This window comes from Myodes glareolus, chromosome 5 (assembly GCF_982192425.1).
Source record: "Myodes glareolus chromosome 5, mMyoGla1.1, whole genome shotgun sequence".
NCBI classification, from domain to species: domain Eukaryota; kingdom Metazoa; phylum Chordata; class Mammalia; order Rodentia; family Cricetidae; genus Myodes; species Myodes glareolus.
The window spans coordinates 2,129,210-2,150,773 of NC_142030.1; the positions used below are offsets into that span (position 1 = coordinate 2,129,210).

The 21,564-nt window shown below is 44.7% G+C and overlaps 2 protein-coding genes across 3 annotated transcripts in view; one reads left to right on the plus strand and one right to left on the minus strand.

The window, feature by feature from the left end:
• Lamb3 (laminin subunit beta 3) overlaps positions 1 to 184 on the minus strand; it is a 113,115-nt gene extending 112,931 nt beyond the window's left edge. Inside the window, exon 1 of the mRNA XM_048439342.3 lies at positions 166 to 184. The gene's annotated coding sequence lies outside the window, so the exon portion shown is untranslated. The remainder of the gene's footprint in view (positions 1 to 165) is intronic.
• Hsd11b1 (hydroxysteroid 11-beta dehydrogenase 1) overlaps positions 1 to 17,335 on the plus strand; it is a 45,515-nt gene extending 28,180 nt beyond the window's left edge. For both annotated transcript variants that reach the window (XM_048439352.3, XM_085687504.2), the window contains 2 exons: positions 15,069 to 15,212; positions 16,640 to 17,335. In XM_048439352.3, the coding sequence (XP_048295309.3) occupies positions 15,069 to 15,212; positions 16,640 to 16,857 (362 nt within the window). In that variant the 3' untranslated portion in view covers positions 16,858 to 17,335. The remainder of the gene's footprint in view (positions 1 to 15,068; positions 15,213 to 16,639) is intronic.
• Positions 17,336 to 21,564: the final 4,229 nt, after the last annotated feature.

Here is a 21,564-nt window from a genome sequence, read left to right on the forward strand (position 1 = left end):
GGCTCCCGCATGGCTAGCTTAGCCCCGGAAATAACAACACACAAATTGTATTCATTTAAACACTGTCTGGCCCATTATCTCTAGAGAGTTAGTTACTAACTAACTCTCACATCTTGATTAACCCATTTCTAATAATCTGTGTAGCACCATGAGGTGGTGGCTTACCGGGAAAGATTCAGCATGTCTGACCTGGTGGCTGGCTCCATGGCGTCTGCCTCATTTTCCTCTTCCCAGCATTCTGTTTTGTTTACTCCTCCTACCTAATTTTCTGTCCTATCAAAGGACCAAGGCAGTCTCTTTATTAACCAATGAAAATAACACATAGACAGAAGGTCCATCTACATCAATAGGCTATTTTGTTTTATTTTGTTTTATGTCTAAAAGCCACTTATGAATGAGTACATGTGATATTTATCTTTCTGGGTCTGGGTCACCTCAGTCAATATGTTTTTTTTTCTAGATCCAACCATTTGCCCACAAATTTCAAGATGTCATTATTTTTTTCCACTGTGTAGTACTCCATTGTGTAAATGTACCACATCTTCTTTATCCATTGTTTGGTCAAGGGGCATTTAGGTTGTTTCCAGGTTCTGGTTATGACAAATAATGGTGCTATGAACAAAGCTGAGCACATGTCCTTGTGGTATAATTGAGTGTCCTTTGGGTATATACCCAAAAGTAGTATTGCTGGGTCTTAAGGTAGGTTGTTTCCTAATTTTCTGAGAAATCATCATACTGATTTCCAAAGTGGCTGTACCAGTTTGCACTCCCACCAGCAATGCAGAAGTGTTCCCTTTTCCCCACAACCTGTCCAGCATAAGTTGTCATCAGTGTTTTTGATCTTGGCCATTCTTTCAGGTGTAAGATGAAATCTCAGAGTTGTTTTTGATTTGCATTTCTCTGATGACTAAGGATGTTGAGCATTTCCTTAAGTGTCTTTCCACCATTTTAGATTCCTCTGTTGAGAGTTCTCTGTTTAGGTCTGCACTCCATTGTTTATTGGAATATTTGTTCTTTAATAACCAATGTCTTGAGTTCTTTGTATATTTTGGAGATCAGCCCTCTGTTCAGTATGGGGTTGGTAAAGATCTTTTCCCATTCTGTAGGCTGCCGTTTTGTCTTGTTGACTGTGTCCTTTGCTTTACAGAAGCTTCTCAGTTTCAGGAGGTCCCATTCACAGGCAGTCTTTTTAGTGCACCAGAGAAATTTAAACAAATCCTCTGTCTTCACTCCATTCTGAAAGGTTACCTTTGGAAGTTGTGTTCTATCTCTCTCTCCTTTCCTCCCTCCCTCCTTCTCTCTCTCCACCTCTTCCCATCCACAATATTTCAATATTACTAACCATAAAACAAAGAATAAGCACTTGAAAAGATATAAATGGACAGATACAAGTTATTCCATATCAAGAAAAACAAAGGAAGAGCTCAACTGAAACCAGCCGTGATAATAAAGACTGGGTTTCTTAGAACAAAATGAAAATACATTGAAAGAACATTGAACCTTGTCAGTGTCCTCTAAACACTTAGACCCTTCTTTCAAAGCTCCTTAACTGTTAGTTTTTTTAAAATTAACTTTTAATATATCTCTGGGTGGATGGATGGATGGATGGCTGGATGGATAGATGGTTGGATGGACAGATGGACGGATGGATGATCCTATCCAAATACATTTGTTCTCTGACTTATTCGACTATCCACAGAGATTTCAGCAGTGTTTTAATTTAGTTATGCAGTACTTCAGGCACACTGTCAAGGTTAAATATTCCCCCACGTCAGTACATTAGTGAAAATGAAATCACTTGTTGGACTGTAACTTTTGAGTCAGCTGAGAGCTGCCTGTGTGGTCTAAGCCGAGCTCAAAAATTTAACATTATAGGGAGGGAAGGACAAAACAGGTTCCTCAGCTAGCAGGACTCAGAATCTCCATAATGTTTTGCATAGAGACAAGAATATACAGATGCTGATCTCATGCAGTTCTGCTACTGTGGCGTCCAGAAAGGAAGCCACTCCTCAGTGTGATACTGTAGCTCAGGAAGGTGGTAGGGATCCAAGGGGAGATGTGAAAGGCTGTGGGCACCAGAGTAGGAAGTCATATGCACCCCTCACCCAACTAGTTCTGATTGCTCTAAGAAAATGTTCCCACATACCTTTCAATCCAATAAACCCAGAAACAGTTGTCAAGATGAGTGGAAGCATTTATGGTGTATTCTGGAGATGGAGTGTTACGGGGGTTAGAAAGCATGTGTGCAGTAGCTAGAGCATCTGCAGGGCTTTGAAGAATGCCAAGGAGGTCAGAGTGAAATTCTCTGAGGACCTAAAGGCTCCAGGAGTCACTGGAGATAGATTTTAAGGCACTGCACGTGGGCGAGACCTGAAAGACTGAGGCAGTACCCCTTGAATTTTGACTCGTGTCACATCCGCCCCTGAAAGGAGACAGGGAGATCTGAAATCAGAAAGTCTCTCTGATGAGAATAGCAACAATGTTTGCAGGTTAAGGACAACATGTTATCCATGGTGACTGCTTCAAATTTTCCCTTTACAAGGCTGGGTGGCCTGGCGTGGTGACACATTCCTGCAATCGCAGACCTTGGGAGGTGGAGGCAGGGTGTGTTCTCTGCTCTGTAACACTGTGAGTTCCAAGGTCAAAACAAAGGAAAAGTATTAAGGAGCTGCAGCCCTCAAAGCTGCCTCACTGCTGGCCGTGACTTTATACAAAGTCACTTACTTCTAGGTGAAAACATCAACCTCCTTGTCAGGGGTGAGGGGCGCAACGGTGCTGCCAGCAAAGACATCTTATTGGAGGCACACAAATAGAATGCTAAGTCCTAAAGACAGATGATGCTGTGCCTAAATTAGACTCAACAACAGATGTGTATTTATTTTGTTTAAAATCTGGCTCCTGAATTTCTCAACAAAACGTATGCTGCAAAATAAGACTGTCCTCAAAAAGGGAGCACAGAGGGAAACAAGTAAATGCGGAGATGAGTTCCTCATGAAAGATTAAGACTAGAAGGCAAGAGCAGCAGGAAAAGCGATGCACTGACATCTAAAGTTATGTCAATGGTAGAAGAGTCATGGTACACACACAGGGAGAACGAAGGCTGTGGTGAAGCTGTAAATGGAAGTTAGCGGTGGCCTTGAAGCCTCAGCACAATCCCACAATTGCAGGGCTCTGAAGAGACTGGCAGGACACCACAGCTCCAGTTGTCCTGACTGTCCAGATGCTCCAAAACAAACTTACTGCTTGCTTTGGCATTTTAAAAATTCTGGAAGGGTCACAGGTAGTAGCATTGACCTATAACCCTAGTACTCAGAAGGCTGAGGCAAGAGGACTGTGAGTTTGAGACCCTGGGAAAGACTGCGTGACTTTTGAAGTTTGAATTGTTTTATATTGCTGTTAACATGAGATCTTGGGGGTGAACAAGAAAGGAACGGTTATGGTTTAATAGAGATGTGTTTGTGTGTCAAGTTGACCTTGTCTCAAAAAAAAAAATCAGAAAACCAAAAATTACGGTTCAAGTCGTAACTCAGCAGAGTACTTTTCTTCTATTCAGAAAGTCCTGGGTTTGATCCCCAACACTGCACAGCATAGGTGTGGGCTGCATGTCTGTGAACTTAACCAGAGGATCAGAACTTCAAAGTCACTCTCTGCTGCACAGGGAGTATCAGGCCAGGCCCGCCTAGGCTAGAAACCGAGAGAGAGAGAGAGAGAGAGAGAGAGAGAGAGAGAGAGAGAGGAGAGCCTGTGCCTGCCCAGGCCAGTCTAGCCAAAAACGGAGAGAAGGGGGGGGGGCTGTGCCTGAACTAATGATTAGTTTTTGATAGATTTGCAGTTCTCATCTGAGTGGAATATGTGATAAGTGGAGCAATGGTCCACTTAAATGGAACATTTGAGGTCATCTGTATGCATTACCAAACTGCTTTAGAATGACAGAAGACTGGGCATTTAAAATAGAAAAGAATAAAGCCCAATGATGAACAATAACATAACAAGAAAAAATGGATCCTAGTCTATTACATGCCACAGAAAACAATGAGTTCATGATTACATAATCACATGAATAAACAAATGGAGAGAGGAGGCGTCTCCCCCACATAATGGAAGGCCAAATGATAAACACAAAAGGCAAGAAGGACACTGGAGAGTCTCCAGTTAGCAACCATTATGGTAATCATTCACCAAGGACACATTAATGAATGTTAAAACCAAAGGGTGAAGGTTTAATAACAAACAGAATTTGCATTAGTCTCAAAGTGCTACCAACTTACAACAACAACAAAAAAAGACAATGAAGTCAGTTGTCCAAAGAACTTGAAAAGTTACTTCCCCAAAGAAGATATTCAAATGTCCAATAGAAACATGCAAAGATATTCAACATCTCTAATCACTAGTGAAACCCCAAGTATAAGGAGGCACCAGCCCATACTCATTAGCATGTTGCTATCACTGTCACGACAGGCAAGGAGGAAGGAAGGAAGGAAGGCAGAAAGAAAAAGAAGGAGAGGAAGAAGAAGAAGAAAAGGATAAGGGAAGAGAAATGCGGAAAAATTGGAAGCTCTGTATAACAGTCATGGAAACGTAAAATGGTACAGCTGTGTGGAGGGAGAAAACACAGCCACTCCTCAGAACATTTAGAAATAGCATTGCCGCGCAATCAAGCAGCTCTCCTTGTGGGTAGATACCCAGGGTTAGCATCCGTCGTAGAGAGAGATTTGAAAACAGCTAAAACACAAGAGCAGCCCAAGCATCCACAGACCGATGAGAACATGATGAAACGGGGATGGTGTGCGGTCCTAACCTGGAGGAAATCCTGACATACACAATGAGAAATCAGGTACTGAAACTAGACGAGTGGCAGCCAGGCTTAGGAGAGGGAGAAAACGGGAGTTATTGTTTAATGGGTGCAAAGTTCAGTTTCAGCATAAACAGTTCTGGAGATGATAGTGAAGCTGTTGCACAACATAAATGTGCCCTGATTCCACTGAACAGTGGTTTAAGGATCGTTAATACACTTTTGAAAAAAATCCACTTAACATAATTACTGATTGCAAGGGGAAAAGAGCAATTCTATGCTAGAGAAACCTCAGTGTTCATCGTGAGTCCAATGACTCCTGCTTAACATCACCAGCCACAGAACGGACCAGAACCACGTAGAAATCTAGTGGGATGGGATGTGAAGAACATAGAATTACTCCTTTACTCCTGAGACTACCAGAACTGCATAGTTCAAATCAAATCACTGCCAGAATATTCAAATCCAAATGGCAGGGCAATCACCAGAAGTGTGGTGGCATATGTTTAATGACCAGCTTCCCAGAAAGGAAAAAATAATTAACAACCTGATTGGTGGCATTTCTATATTGTCAAATAGTCCCATGATTGACATAGCCTGACATCATCTTGCTTGCAAAATTTGTAAACACTGAGCCATAAGTTCTTCTTACCTGGCAAAAGCCAGGCACAGAATATCAGCTGGTACAGGATAAGTACCATGAACTTCAAAGGACAGTCAAGAATTGTTTCAAATAGAAGTGGACTGAGCAATCCCAGCATGCAATAGAACTCATGGTCTTTGGGATGTTTTTGCTCTGAAAGATATGGTGGAATCAAGCGTTGGCACCCCATGGGGGTCTGTGGACTATATACCAAGAACCCATTAGCATTCTGAAATGGGTTGGATGGTGGCCCCTAGAAAGACATCCATATTCTAACTCTATGAACCTATGGATATGACCTTATTTAGAAGGATCTTTGCAGGTTTAACTGAATGAAGGCTCTCAAGCTGGAATGACCCTGGATAACCCACATGAGCACTTAATCCAATCATAAGCACCCCATAAGAGACAGAGGACAAAAGGAAAGAGGGGCCACATGAATACATACCCTCAGAGACCAGAGCAGAGGCTCCACCAGCAATACTGACATCTAGGAAGGATTCTCTCTTGGAGCTTTTGAAGGGATCATGGTCTTCTCGACTCACTATTTTCACACGTCTCCAATTCACAACTGTGTGAATAAAGCTTTGCTATCTTAAGCTCCCCTCTTCGTCACTAGTTCTTACAGAAGCCCTGAGAATTGAATGAATGATTTCCTTCGTTGTTATGCTCATATTGTGACCAAGTAGGAAGATGTGAACACTGGCATATTCTAGGTGGTAGAACATGGGGTCAGCACTGACCTCAGTTGTAGGAAATGCTCTCAAAAGGCTCATGGGAGCCATGTGTGGTGGGACATGCCTGTCATTCTAGCAGTTGGAAGTAAAGAAGGGGAGTCAGAAGTTCAAGAGGTCACCCCCAGTACAGAATAGTTTGAAGTCAGTGTGAACTGTATAAGAGGAGGCTGGGGGAAAAGCAATCCCTTTTGTATACAATGTTTCGACTTTGCGAAAAGTTGGACATTATTTTAAAAGGAAAAAGTATTCTCCATCCTAGGAACCCAGTAAGGTGGAGGAAGTGTGGGAGTGGAGTCTTTGGGGGTTTACTTTGGGGCTTTTTGGTGAAGCCTCTGGCAAACACTCCCACACATCCCCAGTGGTTCGCAGGCGAACTTCCATCTGACCTCTCCAGTCTTCCATAACCAAATGCTTTGCTGTTTAGGAGATGTGATCACAGGTTTCAGAGTGCATAATAGCTGAAACAAAACTTTAAAAATAACTTAAAGTTAAACTAGTAAGTTTTCATCAAATAGTTTTGAGGTTAAAAAAAATCCAAAAAGATAATTTAAAGTTTCAGAAGGGCACACAGTTGAATGCAGATCTGCTCAAGGTCAGGAAACAAGAACAAAACGGTCCAATTTTTACTATTTGATGCACTTTTCTTGCTAGAATTGGTTGATAGCCAAAGCTGATTAATTCCTTGTACCCATCTTTGCTCTCAGTCTCCTGATATAATGCCTTGCTGGATTTTCAGATGACTTCAATTTCAAGGGCAAATTTTTAACTGCTGTAGCTGAATGCTCAGAAAGAAAAAGTTATAATAAATTAAAAAGCTTCATTCCTGCCCTTCTTCAGGCTTTAAGAGGAACCCAGGCAAATGAATCACAATCAGTTGCTCAGTCACTGGTTGAGCAAGCTCCTGCTTGATGTCTATCGTATTTCCATGGCCTGAGCGAGAAATCTGCCTAGAACCTGCAGTCCAAGCCCCTCTTTGACCTCTGGTGTTCAGCTAACAAGCCTGTGTGCACAGCTGCCGAGCCTGTTTGCCAGCTCGCTCACACTGACTGTTCGCAGTGACTGGAACCTAGGGTTTGGGGGACAGATCTAATCACAGGCATTCTGTCCCATTTACATCTGCACTCAGACATGTCAGGCTTCTTGTCCTATATTTTGCTTCAGAAAATATGGTCACCACAGCTCTCTTTGTGTCTAAATCTTCCTGGAAAAAAAAAACCACTGCATGTGTGTGTAGGTGTGCGTAAGTGTGTTCTGCTGAGGTTTTTTTGTTTGTTTGTTTGTTTGTTTTTTGCTTTGTTTTGTTTTGTCAGGTTTTGGTTTTGGTTTTGTTTTGTTTTGTTTTGTTTTGCTTTGATTTTCAAGACAGGGTTTCTTTATATAACAGCCCTGGCTGTTCTGTAACTTACTTTGTAGACCAGGCTGGCCTCATACTCACAAAGATCTGCCTGACTCTGCCTCCTGAGTGTAGGGATTAAAGGTGTGCGCCACCACCCACGAACCAACAAACACGCTTATTCTGTTATTCTGTCAACCAAAACTTGACCTTGAACAAACTGCTCAAAGTCTTCTCAGATCCTCACTACTGCTGCCTGGAGGACCAGTCTCCAGCAGCACAAGGTTCAAACGAAAACCACGGAGTTGACCAATACTAAACTTTTTATCTGAGGGAAAAAGATACTCACACACTCCCTTGATGGTTTCCTTCTTTATTCTCTATTCTTCTCTGTTCTTTTTCGCGTTCTTTCTGTGTTCTTTCTACTGTATACTTTTTTTCTACAACTTATACACCCCAACAAAGTTTTTTTGGGCAATATAGGAATTACAATGTGGTTACATTCTGTTTTTCAAGTGAATGATTACAGTGATTTAAAAATAGCTTCATGTTTTCCATATCTCTTACATGATTAAACATTTTACGTATTATAGGTGAAAAACAAATTATCCCAAGAACCCACATATATTCATACCCAAGAAACTTGTTATAGATTAACTGTGTGGGCAACAGGTGTTCTTCTCAGTCAGGTCTTTTACTGGCAGGCTGCATTTTGCAGTTACAAAGGGCCAGTTACTTTATTACTTATCTTGAAAGGTAATCTTATAAGGAATCTTCAAGGAATCAGAAACCTAAGCTTTTATACATGAAAAAGAACCAGTTAGCTCTACTTTAAATCTTGAGGGTACGTACCCACTCACCAATAGCCTTTTATATCAGGAGACTGAGAGCAAAGATGGGTACAAGGAATTAATCACCTTTGGCTATCAACCAGTCAAAGCAAGAAAAGTGCATCAAATAGTAAAAATTGGACTGTTTTGTTCTTGTTTCCTGACCTTGAGCAGATCTGCATTCAACTGTGTGTCCTTCTGAAACTTTAAATTGTCTTTTTGGATTTTTTTTAACCTCAAAACTATTTGATAAAAACTTATTAGTCTAACTTTAAGTTATTTTTAAAGCTTTGTTTCAGCTATTATGCACTCTGAAACCTGTGATCACATCTCCTAACGTTAAGGTTAAAAGAAATTAAACCAGCTGGGCTACTGGGACTCAGTTATTTTTCTTAATCATTAACCTAAGCCACAGTCTAAAGAGCTCCTCAGTAGACACTTATGTGTCCTAGCTGTGTGACACTTCCTTGTGTTTGTTTTTATCACCAAAACTCTATTTAAACTAATATGATTTATAATCAATTATACAGTAGAACATAAGAATAAATCATCTTCATCGTGATCTGCAGGTAGACACACCCAGGGGAATCTCCCCACACCCATTCACACCCTGCCAGATACCAGAGAAAGTTGGCAGCGACAAACATGTAAAGGCACAGCAGAGGCAGAAGACACGCTGGGCTCTGTGGTCTCAGGGCCTTGCCTGTCTGAGATTGCCTGTTAGACAGTTTCCTCTCAGTGGGCGGATACCTTGAACTTCAGTTGCTACCTGCTGCTCCTCTGGCAGGGCCCCAAGCACTCACTGGGACACTGTCCCAAGCCTCTTAGAATGAGCGCTTCACATATCACCTCTTTTAATGAGGTTCTGGTTCTGGCAAGGTTTTGTTCGGCAGTTAGACAAGAATCTTCTATGGGGTGTCATTGGGAATGATGTGACCCTTCCCCCTACTGCTGCGCAACGCCGTTCTGTGGGAGCCTGTCCTTCCCGGGACACGCGTGACCTGGTGACTTTGATATGATAGAGGTCTTTCTCTGACCGCTCCGTGTCTCACGAATAGTCTCACCTGGCTAGTAAAATGTCAAGACCTATGTAACTTAACTTTAGTAAATGTCTTTCCCACACAATGCTAAATGGTTTATGTGAGGAAACCTCGCCATCTGAATCTAGTAAAATATATTAAGACATTTCCAAAAGCTAGGAAGAGCAAAACTCCTTGGAAAATCCAGATTTTTTTTTTCATTTTCTTTTGGGATAGGGTCCTGTGTAACCCAGGGTATCCTCCCACTTGCTGTGTAGCTGAGGAGCCTGAACTCCTACGTGTGGGGTTGTTGCATGGTTGCCGTCGTATATGGTTTATATGGTGTATTACCTGGGATAGGAAACAAGTGTTAATTAAATGCCCAATGTGGTGAATGTGCTGGGGGCAGGGAGGTTCTCTTTTCTTTTTCCTGCTTTTGTGGTCTGCCCCAGCTTTTCTTGTATGAGCCTCTGGCTCACAACTGTTAACCGCAATTCCTACATCAACAATCTCTGGGGGGAAAAACAAAACAAAACTGAAAGCTCTGAAAAATCAAGAGTTTCCTCTCTGTAATTAAGTTGACCTGAAGTGAGACCTATTTATCTGTGTCTAAGTGCGACAATAATAACATTGGCTCCCCCAGGTACCTCCAGCCCCTCCAGGACATGGCAGGCAGAGGGGGCGGGGTCACAGCGTTCATAATCCTAGGCCAACTTTCACAGACTTATGCAACCATAGCTATCCTGCCCCCATCTCCACCCTCAGAACCCACCACAACTATGGTTCACAAACAAACTTCACTTCCTACAGAATGTCCAACACCACCCTCCCTCCAGAACATTCAAGAACCAGGGGAACTGAAGGCTTGAGCCCTGGGGTTAACTGGCTCCAACCTGATCCATGTGTGCATAGACTGAGTTTGAGAACTGTTTATGTTAAACAAATATCAAAGCGGGGGGGGGGCGTGAAACCCGAAAGGCAGAATGTGTTTATAATAGATGTCAATGACAGGTGAAGCCACAGTAGCCACAGCAGAGGGGAACCCCATGCATGCTTTTTGTCATATGGTCATAAATGTTCTGCAATTTTCACCGAATCTTGACCTTTGCTTAATATTTTTTTCTATATTTAAAGGCACCTTATGAACCAGATGGGATGGTTAGTGTTAATTGCTGTCTTGACAGAATCTAGAATGACCTGGGAGACGAGCGTGTCTGTGTGGGATTGACTGTATTGCTGTGGACTGTGGGTGGGAAACATTCCCTAGCAGGACTAGTATTCTGGACTGCAGCACCAGCATGCCTGTGTTCTTCTGTCTCTGATTCTTGACTCTGGATGCAATGTGACCAGCTCCCTCAAGTTCCTGTCACACTTCCTAACATGAGAGACTGTAATCCTAACTGGGAGCCAGAACACACCCCTGCCCCTTCGTGTGGCTTCTGTCCATTTCATCACAGGGACAGAAAAGCAAAACAAGATCCCGTTTGTGACACTGTGACTCCTTCAGGGAAACCTGGGCCGCTTCTGACCCCTTCCCTGCCTCTCTCCTTTCTCCTCGCCCTCTCTTTCCTCACTTTCTTCCTTTTCTCCTGAAAACCACTTAAGATACAACTCTGGGCACGTGAATATAACCTACAGCTTTTTAAAAGATGGGGCATGAGATGGAGGGAGTTTCATGAACAAACCAAAAACAGGCTCTGCATGGCTTCTTGTTTCTATAGCTCAGTCGATAACACTCAGGAATAAGCACATCAGTTGCCACAGTCTGTATCCTCATTACAACGAAGGGTGCTGTAGTAGTTGACAAGAGAATGTCCCCCAGAAGAAATGGCCCCCTGAAACTTGTGAGCAAAAACTTACCTGAGCAAGGGTCCTCAAAGATATAACTCAGATATCCAGATGAAATCATCTCAGATTCTCTGAGTGAGCCCTACAAGAGGTCTTGTAGAGACGTAGAAGAGGGAGGAATAAGAGGCACACAAGGAAAGTGAAAAACCCAGGATCAAGGTATCTATCTATAAGAGCATCTATGTGAGGGGCTGGACCAGACAAAGGACTCTCTCTCTCTGCTGGAGTCCACACCTGGGCTTTGGCCAACAAGCTGCGGGAGGAGGGACTATACCATCAGTTTTCAACCTATGGTGGGTCAACAACCCTTTCACAGGGGTAGCATATCAGATATTCACATTATGATTCATATCAGTAGCAAAATTACAGTCATGAAGTAGCCACAAAATAATGTTAAGTTTGGGGTCACCCCAGCATGAGGAACTGATTCAAGGGTTGCAGCATTAGGAAGGTTGAGACCCACTGGGTTATACTGTGGTTATATATGCTTGTGGCGACTGATTTGTTATGGTGCTCTGGGAAGCAAATCTACAGGGCCAAGAGTGACCAGCCTGTGTGTGACTTTGCCTGTCAATCTGAAACTGAAAATAATACTGGTTGTCATAAAGTTTGTCTGTTTGGGACTTGAACATCAGACCAAATAAAACGTCCCCCCACGACACGGGGTTGGAACTGTTTCTGACACACGATTCCTGGAAAATGTGGATATAAAGAACAGGGGCCCAGTAATGGCAATCTTAATAAAATCATAATGTTCATAATCATAAAAGAAAAATAGAGGCGACAGTAGAGGAAACATCATAGTGTAAGCGTGGCCCACGAGAAACAGATCTGAGTCGTTTGTTTTCACCGACCTTTCAACTTTGAACTATTCAGCCTTTGAACTTTAGAATGAGATATACAGGCTTAAAAAAAGTTGGCAGCTATTTAACCTCAGCCTCTGCAGCTGCCCTGCTCCACACCTCTGCCACCTGCAAGAGTGGCCCTTGCTGCCTGAACAGTGGTTCCCTCAGTCCTAGCCTTATATGACCTTTTAGCTCAAAACCAAGTGGCCGTAATTAGAATTCTCTGTCATTTATTTCAGTTTCTTGAAAGGGGCCATGGCATGAGTTTAAGCCGGTGTGCACATTGTCTGTGGCTGGACAGCCCTTTAAGACTAGGAGAGGGGTCTCTTTGAAGAATGTGCACACAGAAGGGCAAGGTGGTCGTGTCTCCAGCACCAGGCAGCTTTCCAAGGTTTGTGTCGGTCCTCCTGCCCTTCCTTCCACCAAGTGCACCTGCTCTCCTGAGTCAAGTGTCTCTTGAGACGGAAAATTCCTGCTTCTCTTTACTGTGCTATCTTACTTTCCACATATACTCTCTAATGTGGTTTGCATTAATTTATGACGGTGGCATTTTTCCACTCCTCTGAGTAACTAGCTATTTGTCCCAACATGATATTCTGAATAACTCATACATGTCTTGTTGATTTGAATACTAATTCTGTTGAAGACAACAGCATTCTCCGAGTGCCTTCTCGGAGTCAGAGTCTGTGCTAAGCATATTACGTGGCTATTTCAGCTCCATGATGGTATTATTCACAAACTGTAGCTAGGAAATGCCATGCTTGGGACTTATACCCATGTCACCTGTTCCCTAAAGTTCATATTTTAATCAAAAACTATTCCTATAAATATTTTGGATCTATTTTTGGCTTAAACATTAACTGAAATTATTGACGGAATTGAAATTCCAATGTAGGGCAGGCTTCACAAATGACCCAGTTCAAGCTGTGTCCCATGATCCTCTTGGCTCTGCTTGCCTCACCGTATGGTTTCCCACTCAACCGACAATGAGCTAGCTGCATCAATTGTAGCCCTATATGAATTCACAAAGTGTCCATCGGGAGACAAACAGGACCGCTACTCTCAGAAGCTTCCAGGAGGGAAAAGAACTTTCTGAGATGCTCAACAAAAAGTTCCTTGTCTCATTGGTCCAAACTGGGTCACATGCCCATTCCTGTAGCAGTCTGGGTAAAGGGGTGGAGCCACAGCGATGTCAGGTTTCTTCTCTCACGTGGTCTATCCAGAACAAGGTTTGAGTCCAGCTCTCAAGTGTTGAAAGTTAAAAACAATGGTGGGCTAAGCAAATGAGAAAGTTAAGTCAGGGCTGTCTGCTGGTGGTACGGAGCTAGTGAGGTCGCTCCAGGCCACCGTGTCTCCCCTGTGACTCAGCGCCGCCTTCTTCAATGTGTGCCTGCTACCTCACGGTCCAAGGAGCCATGGCTATCACAGCCACCTTCAGACACCTAAGGAGACAGAATGGAAGGCAGAGACTTCCTTCTGCCTCTGCTTACCTGTCCCTGTGTAGAACTGAGCGGCTCAGCAATAACGGGCTGAGAGGACTGTGAGGCATCCAGTTCACTCTGGATAACTGTGAGCCCAAGATAGGAATTGGCTTCCACTGCTATGAAAAAGGCATACTGAGAGATCGGCAGCAGCGCCCCGACCCGTAGAAACACGCATTTGTTAGAGGGTCTAGGACAGTAAGTGAAGCAAACTATCTGGCTGCTGTCACTCAGGACTAGCGCTTTTGCTGGCTGCTGTATGTCACATTCTGTCAGATGTCTATGACTGTTATAATTTTAGAAGAAAAAATGAGTACTTTTGAAGACACATCACATAATCCCGTGTCTCTGTACTATATCACTTTCTCTGGATTGCTGATTGTTCACGGTGATGCAGATACCAAGTGGCCAGATATATTTCAGCTGGGTTAACTGCTCACTAAGCAGAACAGTTAACCCTCTTTGGAGGAAAGAGAAAATTCGAGAGGACTCTGCAATGCATTGATCAATGATTCCAGGACACAAGGAAAAAGTGTTACACGTTCAAGAGAAGGGAAGCTGTCCGCAAAAATGGAATGGACCCTAAACTGGCTCAGCCTCCAGAACTAGCAGCCAAGGATTTCACAGTCTGTATATCAGTGTTCAGAAGTACACACATTCCCAGTTCACATCTGTTCTACCCACAGAGCATGTGAGAACTCACCCTATTATGTCTATGTTCGCCTCAGAAGACCGGAATGGTCTTGACTGATGTGATGGAAGCTTGGGTTTTGTGTAAAACTGAAACACAGGTGTTCTATCCCCACACGCAGAGAGAAAACAGGCCACTGAGCTGGCCCACTAGGAGCAGCACTGGAGACAGCAGCTGTAAGAACATATGGCTGTCTTGAAGCCCAGCTCACTGCCTCTCATTGCTTAGCATCTCTCTCCAGTGACGTCTGTCTCGCAGCTCAACCTGTACGCTATTGGTCCAGTCTCAGTTACCGCTCTATTGTGGGTGAAGAGACACCGTGACTAAGGCAACTCTCAAAATTAATTAATTAATTAACTAATTAATTAAATTAAAAGGCATTAAATTGGGAGTTTGCTCACAGTTTCAGATGGTTAGTCCATTATCATCATGGTGGGAGCAGGCAGGCATGGTGCTGGAGAAGCAGCTGAGAGTTTTACCCTAATCCTGAGGATTGGATGGGGTGGGGTGCAATGGGCCTGGTGTGGGCTTCTGAAACCTCAAAGCCCACCCCCTTCAACAACACTACTCCAACAAGGCCACACCTCCTAAACTTTTCAAGCATTTCACCAACTGAGAACTGAGCCTATGGGGAGGGGGTATTCTCATGCAAACCACCACACCTCCAAAAGCTTAATTTCTCTCCCTTCAGAAATGTAATGCCATGGGATAATTTAGGGTGTAGTGAGAAACTGAGACTCAGTGAGGAACGAGACCCCTCAGGGGTTGCCAGCCCCCCCAAGTCAAGCCCTGCACTGTCTGAGGACAAACTGGATCCTTATTAACAAACTTCTTTCTTTTGTCATTTAGGGAAAATAACCCAGCCTCTGTTTGCTCCCTACTCTGCAAGCAAGTTTGCTCTGGATGGGTTTTTTTCTTCCGTCAGAAAAGAATACGCAGTAGCCAAGGTCAATGTGTCCGTCACTCTCTGTGTCCTTGGCTTCATAGACACAGGTAAGGAAAGGAACAATGGCCTTAAATTGGTCCGCCAGCTTTACCATGTAGAAAAAGAAGGGTTTTTGTCCTTCTCAGAAGTACAGTGCATTAGAGACCACAGCTAGAAGCAGCAGGCCCGTTATTAAATGAGGCACTTCGATCACCGGCGGAGTCTAGTCCATTTGACCCTCCTTTCTGTTCTGAACAGCACACTCGGTGTATTCTACCCTGAGCTCCTTGTGCCTGCACAAACTCCCCATGGCCATTGTCAGTGAACAGAAGATACTAAACACCTGTGTCCTTTTCTCACGGACTCAGCAGTAAGGAGACATAGCTTCATGAGCCCCGCAACAATTAGTGCTCGTCAAAGAATCAAGACCATGAAGAAAGAAAGAAAGAAAGAAAGAAAGAAAGAAAGAAAGAAAGAAAGAAAGAAAGAAAGAAAGAAAACCTTCACAGACTAAGAAAAAAAATGGAGAAATTAGTACTGAGTGTGCTCCTGGACACAATCCCAGAGCATAAAGGAGAAACTAGATTAAAAAAAAAAACCCAGTGACATTGTGCTGGATCTGCAGCACTCATTTCTGGGCTATGCGTGATATTCAGGAAAGGTGAGGTACCTACAGGAACAGTGAGTTCGATATTTACACACTTATCTAGAACATGCATCTAGGACTGTGAGAAATGTCTGCTTCAGGAGTGATGGATGATCTGGGCTGGAGCTCCATTGTTAAGAGTGCTTGCCTAGTACTCGTGTGCCCCTGGGTGTGATTCCTAGCCCCGCATCACTGTGTGCGGTGGAACACACCTGTAATCCAGGCACTCAGGAGGTAGATCCAGGAGGGTCAGAAATTCAGAGTCATTCTCAACTATATATTGAGGTTCGAGGTCAGCCTGGACTATATGAGACCTCGTCAGAAAAAAAAAAAAAAAGTAATTAAGTAGTGAGGACAGAACTGGAAGTCAGATAGCGTGGAGAGACGAAGGGAGGAAAGGTGTGCCTGAAGGGCATGACCACGGAGGAAGACAGAATAATTCCTGCCAGCTCCCTCTCTGCAGCTGTGGTCAGGGCTGGGACAGAGCCAAAGCTTGGTCCCACTCTTCCCGTCTGGAAAGCGGTGGGTCACGATCTCCCCACATTCTCCTTTGACATCTACATTTTACACCAGCTCCTTCATCTCATTCTGCACCCCCCACGTTAATGTGTCACCCCAACCAAAGCACCCAGAGAAGAGCATCTGGACCCCCAAGCTGTCATCTCCACTGCCGCACTGGGCACTGACCCTTTGCCCACACTTGGCATATCCAGTTGACCAGGCGTCCCCTGGAGTGCCTGGAGGGCTCAGTCATGGGCACATGGTACCTAATAGCTAGGGGTCGAGGAGCCTCCATCACCTAAGCTGTGCTAACCCCGAATAACTCCAGTCTTTTCTGTGGTCCCACAGAAACAGCCATAAAGGCAGTCTCTGGTGTGCTCAACGCCGAAGCTGCTCCCAAGGAGGAATGTGCTCTGGAGATCATCAAGGGAGCGGCTCTGCGGAAAGAGGAGGTGTACTATGACAAGTCGAGCTGGGTCTCTCTCCTGTTAAGCAACCCAGGAAGGAGGATCATGGAATATCTTTCATCAAAGAATTATAACTTGGAAAGATTTTTAAAAGACTAGGAACTCCTGAAGCCTAGTGAGAGGCCTTGGAACAGCCCTGCCTGATAGTTCTGTAAGCCCTCCATGTGAAAGCATATTCCTGGGAGATACAAAAATTGTGGGGCGCCCATCACCATGAGAAGAAGTTCCTTTCACACTAGCACAGTAAAAAAAAAAATCATTATAATAAATGTCACGAACCACTTTGGAGCCCGCAGTCGTGAACCTGACAGTAATCATGGATGTAACTACAAGGTAGTTATATCAACTTTACCTCATGTAGAATGATACAATTGTGCCTAACATCACATTAAATATAATAAAGGTAATGTCGACTTTATAAATGTAAAACTGGTAACTATAAATTGAGTTTGCTCAACATGCTTCCTTTAAAACCATAATCTAAGCAAATGAAAATTTCCCATGTTCATTTCCTGTTTTGTGGTCTGGGCTTTTTATCTGAGTTAAAGAAATCCCATCATCTTTTGTTTGGCAAGCATCCTGTCGTTACTGTCTCTGTGTATTTCAGTTGTTCCTCGTGCATCCACACATTGCTCATTTGGGCATGAACCTCTGGGGTTACTCAGGGCACTGGAGCTCATGGGAAATATGAGTCTCTGGATTAGCCTGTTCTATGCTGCTTAACCGAACAGCCCCTGGAGTCTACTGGGCATGGGAATGCTCAAGCAAACATCAGAAGTGTGGAGTGGAGGGGCCGTAGCTCAGACCCTGTCATTCATTTGAGAGTAATTCACCAAAGACTTGCCAGGTATTGTGGGACTACAGTGAAGTGGGAAACAAAGCACTCACCGTATTGATGACTCCACAAAGCCCTCAACAGGTCAGGCCGCAGCTGGTAAGAGATGGCACCTCACGGTGCATAATTTCGGCACCACTTAATAAATGGGGCCAGCGGAAAGGCACAGTGGGTAAAAGTGCTTAGCGCACAAGCATCACAACCTTAGCCTGATATCCCAGACCTGCATAAGAAAAAGGAAGACTCTTGTTCTCAAGCCAGGCGGTCATGGCCCATGCCTTTAATCCCATGACTCGGAGGCAGAGGCAGGTGGAATTCTGAGTTCCAGGACAGCCTGGTCTAGGGAGTGAGTTTTGGGACAGCCAGGTCTACGCAGAGAAACCCTGTCTCAAAAGATCAGAAACAAACAAATTTTTAAAAAGCAGTCGTTCTCAGACCTCCACACACATGCTATGGTGCACCACAGGTTTTTAATTAAGTTTTAAAGGTTGTGCCGGATTGGAAGGGGGCGACTTACAGATTCACGAAAACAAAAGCCAGAGGAGTGGGAGGACAAACAACTGAGCAGGGTCTGCTCTGGGCTCTAGGTCCTTCCACCCAGAGACAGAAAGACCATTTGAAGAATGTCACGTGATGGGATCTATGACAGTTGCTGGAGGAAGCCGGGCACAGTGGCCTGTAGTCTTCAGCTACTCGGGAAGCTGAGACAGGAGGATGAAACTCAACTCTCCCAAGCATGGGGCTTCCCTGGTAAGCGACGCAGGGACTCGGAAGCTTGGGGGAAATGTTATTCTATTCTCCTGCCTCAGTCCCAGGGTTTAATCAGAATGATATGTCAGAACCTATCAGAATCAGGTACAGCTGTCATCTGAACTCCAGGGGACGGGGGCGCGAGGTTGGTGAGTTGGAGGCCAGCTTGAGCTACACAGTAAGAACTTGTCCCAATTTTTTTAAAAAAGAGAAAGAAGAGCACCGCATAGTCAGCTGTGCCTGCCCGCCCCAATGACAAGGAGAGGAGAGTGTGCCTGCCCATGGCTGCCCTCTTCTTAGAGAGAGGCCCTTCCTTGAAGTCAGCAGGAGGGCTCCAGCTGCACCTGTGTGTGAAGAACTAGACCAATGTGAGGTCTGGGTGGGTCCTGGCTAGATAGATCACACACCAGTCCACAAGTACAAATCACCCACACCAGCACACTGTGGTCTCACATATGGCTCAGCATTAGCACATCTTAAACACACTAGTACACCTGGTTATAACATTCATACGAGTACATAGTAGATTCTACTCATTCACTCCCATTATTCTCTCTTGTCCCTCCTACTCACATGGACCCCTTCCTCTTTCTGACTACCCCTTATACTTCCAAGTCTTTTTTCTCTCTGTGTTTCTGTGTCTTTGTGTCTCTGTCTCTCTCTCACCAATGAGTTTCATCAGAGTTGCCTACAGAACTGTAGGTGAGAAGTTATTTACAGGGTTACCCCCCACTTCAGCTATCCCCCTAAAGAAAACATCTCTCCCTCTCTTGCACAAATCCTAAGGAATGGTGCGCCCTTTCTCCCTCCATGGCTGTCTCATCGCTGAAAGACAACATTCTACACTATTGCAAGTCGTCCTCTGGCTCTGAGCATCTTTCTGCTCTCTCTTCCCCGATGCTCTCTGAGCACTGGAGCAGGTGACACAGTTTCTGGAGTTTCACATCTCGTCCCTTACCACTGCCCATCACAACAAGAAGTTCTCGGAACAATGTAGCAGGAGTTTCATATCTCTTCCCTTACCACTGCCCACCACAAGAAGTCCTCGGAACAATGTAGCAGGCAACACTACGAGTCTACAAGGAGAACCATAACTGCTTAGAAGGCAAGGAGATGGGTGCATCATATCCACTTAGCGAGATAGCAGTCCTTCCCCGCTAGGACCTCTGACCTCCTCAGCCATGGGCTTCTCCCCAAATCCAATCAGAAAGTGATTATTTACCCCAATAACACACTTGCCACTTTACACCAATGGGACCAACCTACTGCTCCTCCTAGAGAGATGAGGGTGTCCCTTCACGACATGAGGAGGTGGGGCATGGAGATTCCTCTGAAGGATGGAGACAAGACCTCTGAGACAGAATCTGCTTGGAGACGGATGAAAATTCTAAAAGCAATTTTTAGATGTATTTATTTTATGTATGTGGGTATTTCGCCTGCATGTATGTACACCACTTGCGTACAGTGCCCTTGGAAGCCAGAAAAGGGTCCCCTAAAACCAGAGTAACGAATGGCCGTGAGCCACTGAGAACCAAACCCAGATCCTCTGCAAGAGCAACAAGTGCTCTTCAGCCCCCTGAAACCTTTCTTAATTTTAAAATATTTTCTTATTTATTTGCTTTAGATTTTATTCTTTATTTTATGTATATGATTATTTTGCCTGCATGTGTGCATGTGTACCACATGCGTGCCTGGTGCCTCCAGAGGTCAGAAGAAGGACCTGGATACCCAGGAAATGGAGTTACAGATGGTTGTAAGCCACTACAGGTGTGAGGAATCAAACTCAGGTCCTCTGTGAGAGTAACGCCCGCTCTTCACCACCCAGCCGTCTCTTCAGCTCCTTGTTTTACTTTGTTGCTGTGTTTATCTGCTTGCTTGGGATACAGTCTTACAATATCTGTCATCTAGTGGGCCCCCCAACTCACGATCCTCCCACCTTTGCCTTCTGAGCCTATAGATGGACACCCCCCACCCCTGACAGGGGCATTCTCTTTCTTAATGAGGCTTTTTCCCAGAATTCAGAAGGAAGAGCTCAAAAAGTGGGTCTGAGAACAAAAGCATCCACACCCCAAGGTTTGCTGTATTCATTAGCATGCCATTAAAATTCCACCGTCTTTATCAGCAAGCACTTTCTCATGCCAGGACACTCTTGTCCAGGAAGATCAAAGTTGCAAGCCCATTTTCAAATGTTCCACTTTTCAGTGGGAAGCACCGAATGACTGTCACTCTCGAAGATGCTGGAACCCTCAGCGTAGGTGTGGGACACCTCCTATGAGTTGTTGGCCAGGGAAACTCCAGAGGCTCCCCAAACAACACAGGCTGTTCCCGTTGCTGATGCTGCCCACCAGAACTACATGGGAGAGTTCTGTTGCTGAAGATAAGCCACTTTTGTGTGCAGGACACAGAAAAACCAAGCTGCAACTGACCTGGAGGTTCCCCCCCCCCCCCCGCTGGATAGCTTTACATAGCGCCAGAAAGCACAATACACACAGCTGTTGGGAGGGGAGAAGTCATCAATGGTCCTACCCAGCCATGGACCCTGGAGGTGACAACACAGACCTGCAGAAAAATATGTGCTCCCCAACACAACAGAGATACAGCTGTGAAGGTAACCAACCACTATCTGGCCCGCAGGAGGAAATTCATGTCTAGTACTGTAAAGCTAATCAAAAGCCTGTGGCTGGGGAGATTATAGGCCTTGTCGAAGAACCTACCTTGTCTTGTTAAACAGACACATTGCCAGACCTCCTTCTAAATATTTACCCATAGATTAGTGCTGGTCTCAGCCTCAGGGAAAGAAGTTTCTCTGATGTGGGGAATGTGCCAGGCAAAGACTCATAACTAATCAGTGACAGACACAGTGACGACTGAAAGCTGGGCCTTAGAAGGGACACCCCTATCACAGGGAACACAATGGGAGATGGAGCAGAAAGAATGTAAGAGCCAGACTGTTGGGAGCTACTGGGGGCTGTGGACCCCCGCACCCTGAATTCCCTGTGAGCATCTTGTTTTCCCTATGCTTGCAGCTGCTCTGAGCACGAGACCTTGATGGCAGGCCAGTGGGCCTGCAGCTGAAAGATCCCGAGAGCTGGGGCGCGGCCAGAGCCCTGTATAAGCTGCCCCTGAGCACAATAAACTTGGTACTCTTGTATCAAGAGTGACCCATGTCTCCGTCTCTCTGTGTGTCTGTATGTTTAAGTCTCAAGCCTGGTCCCCGGCTC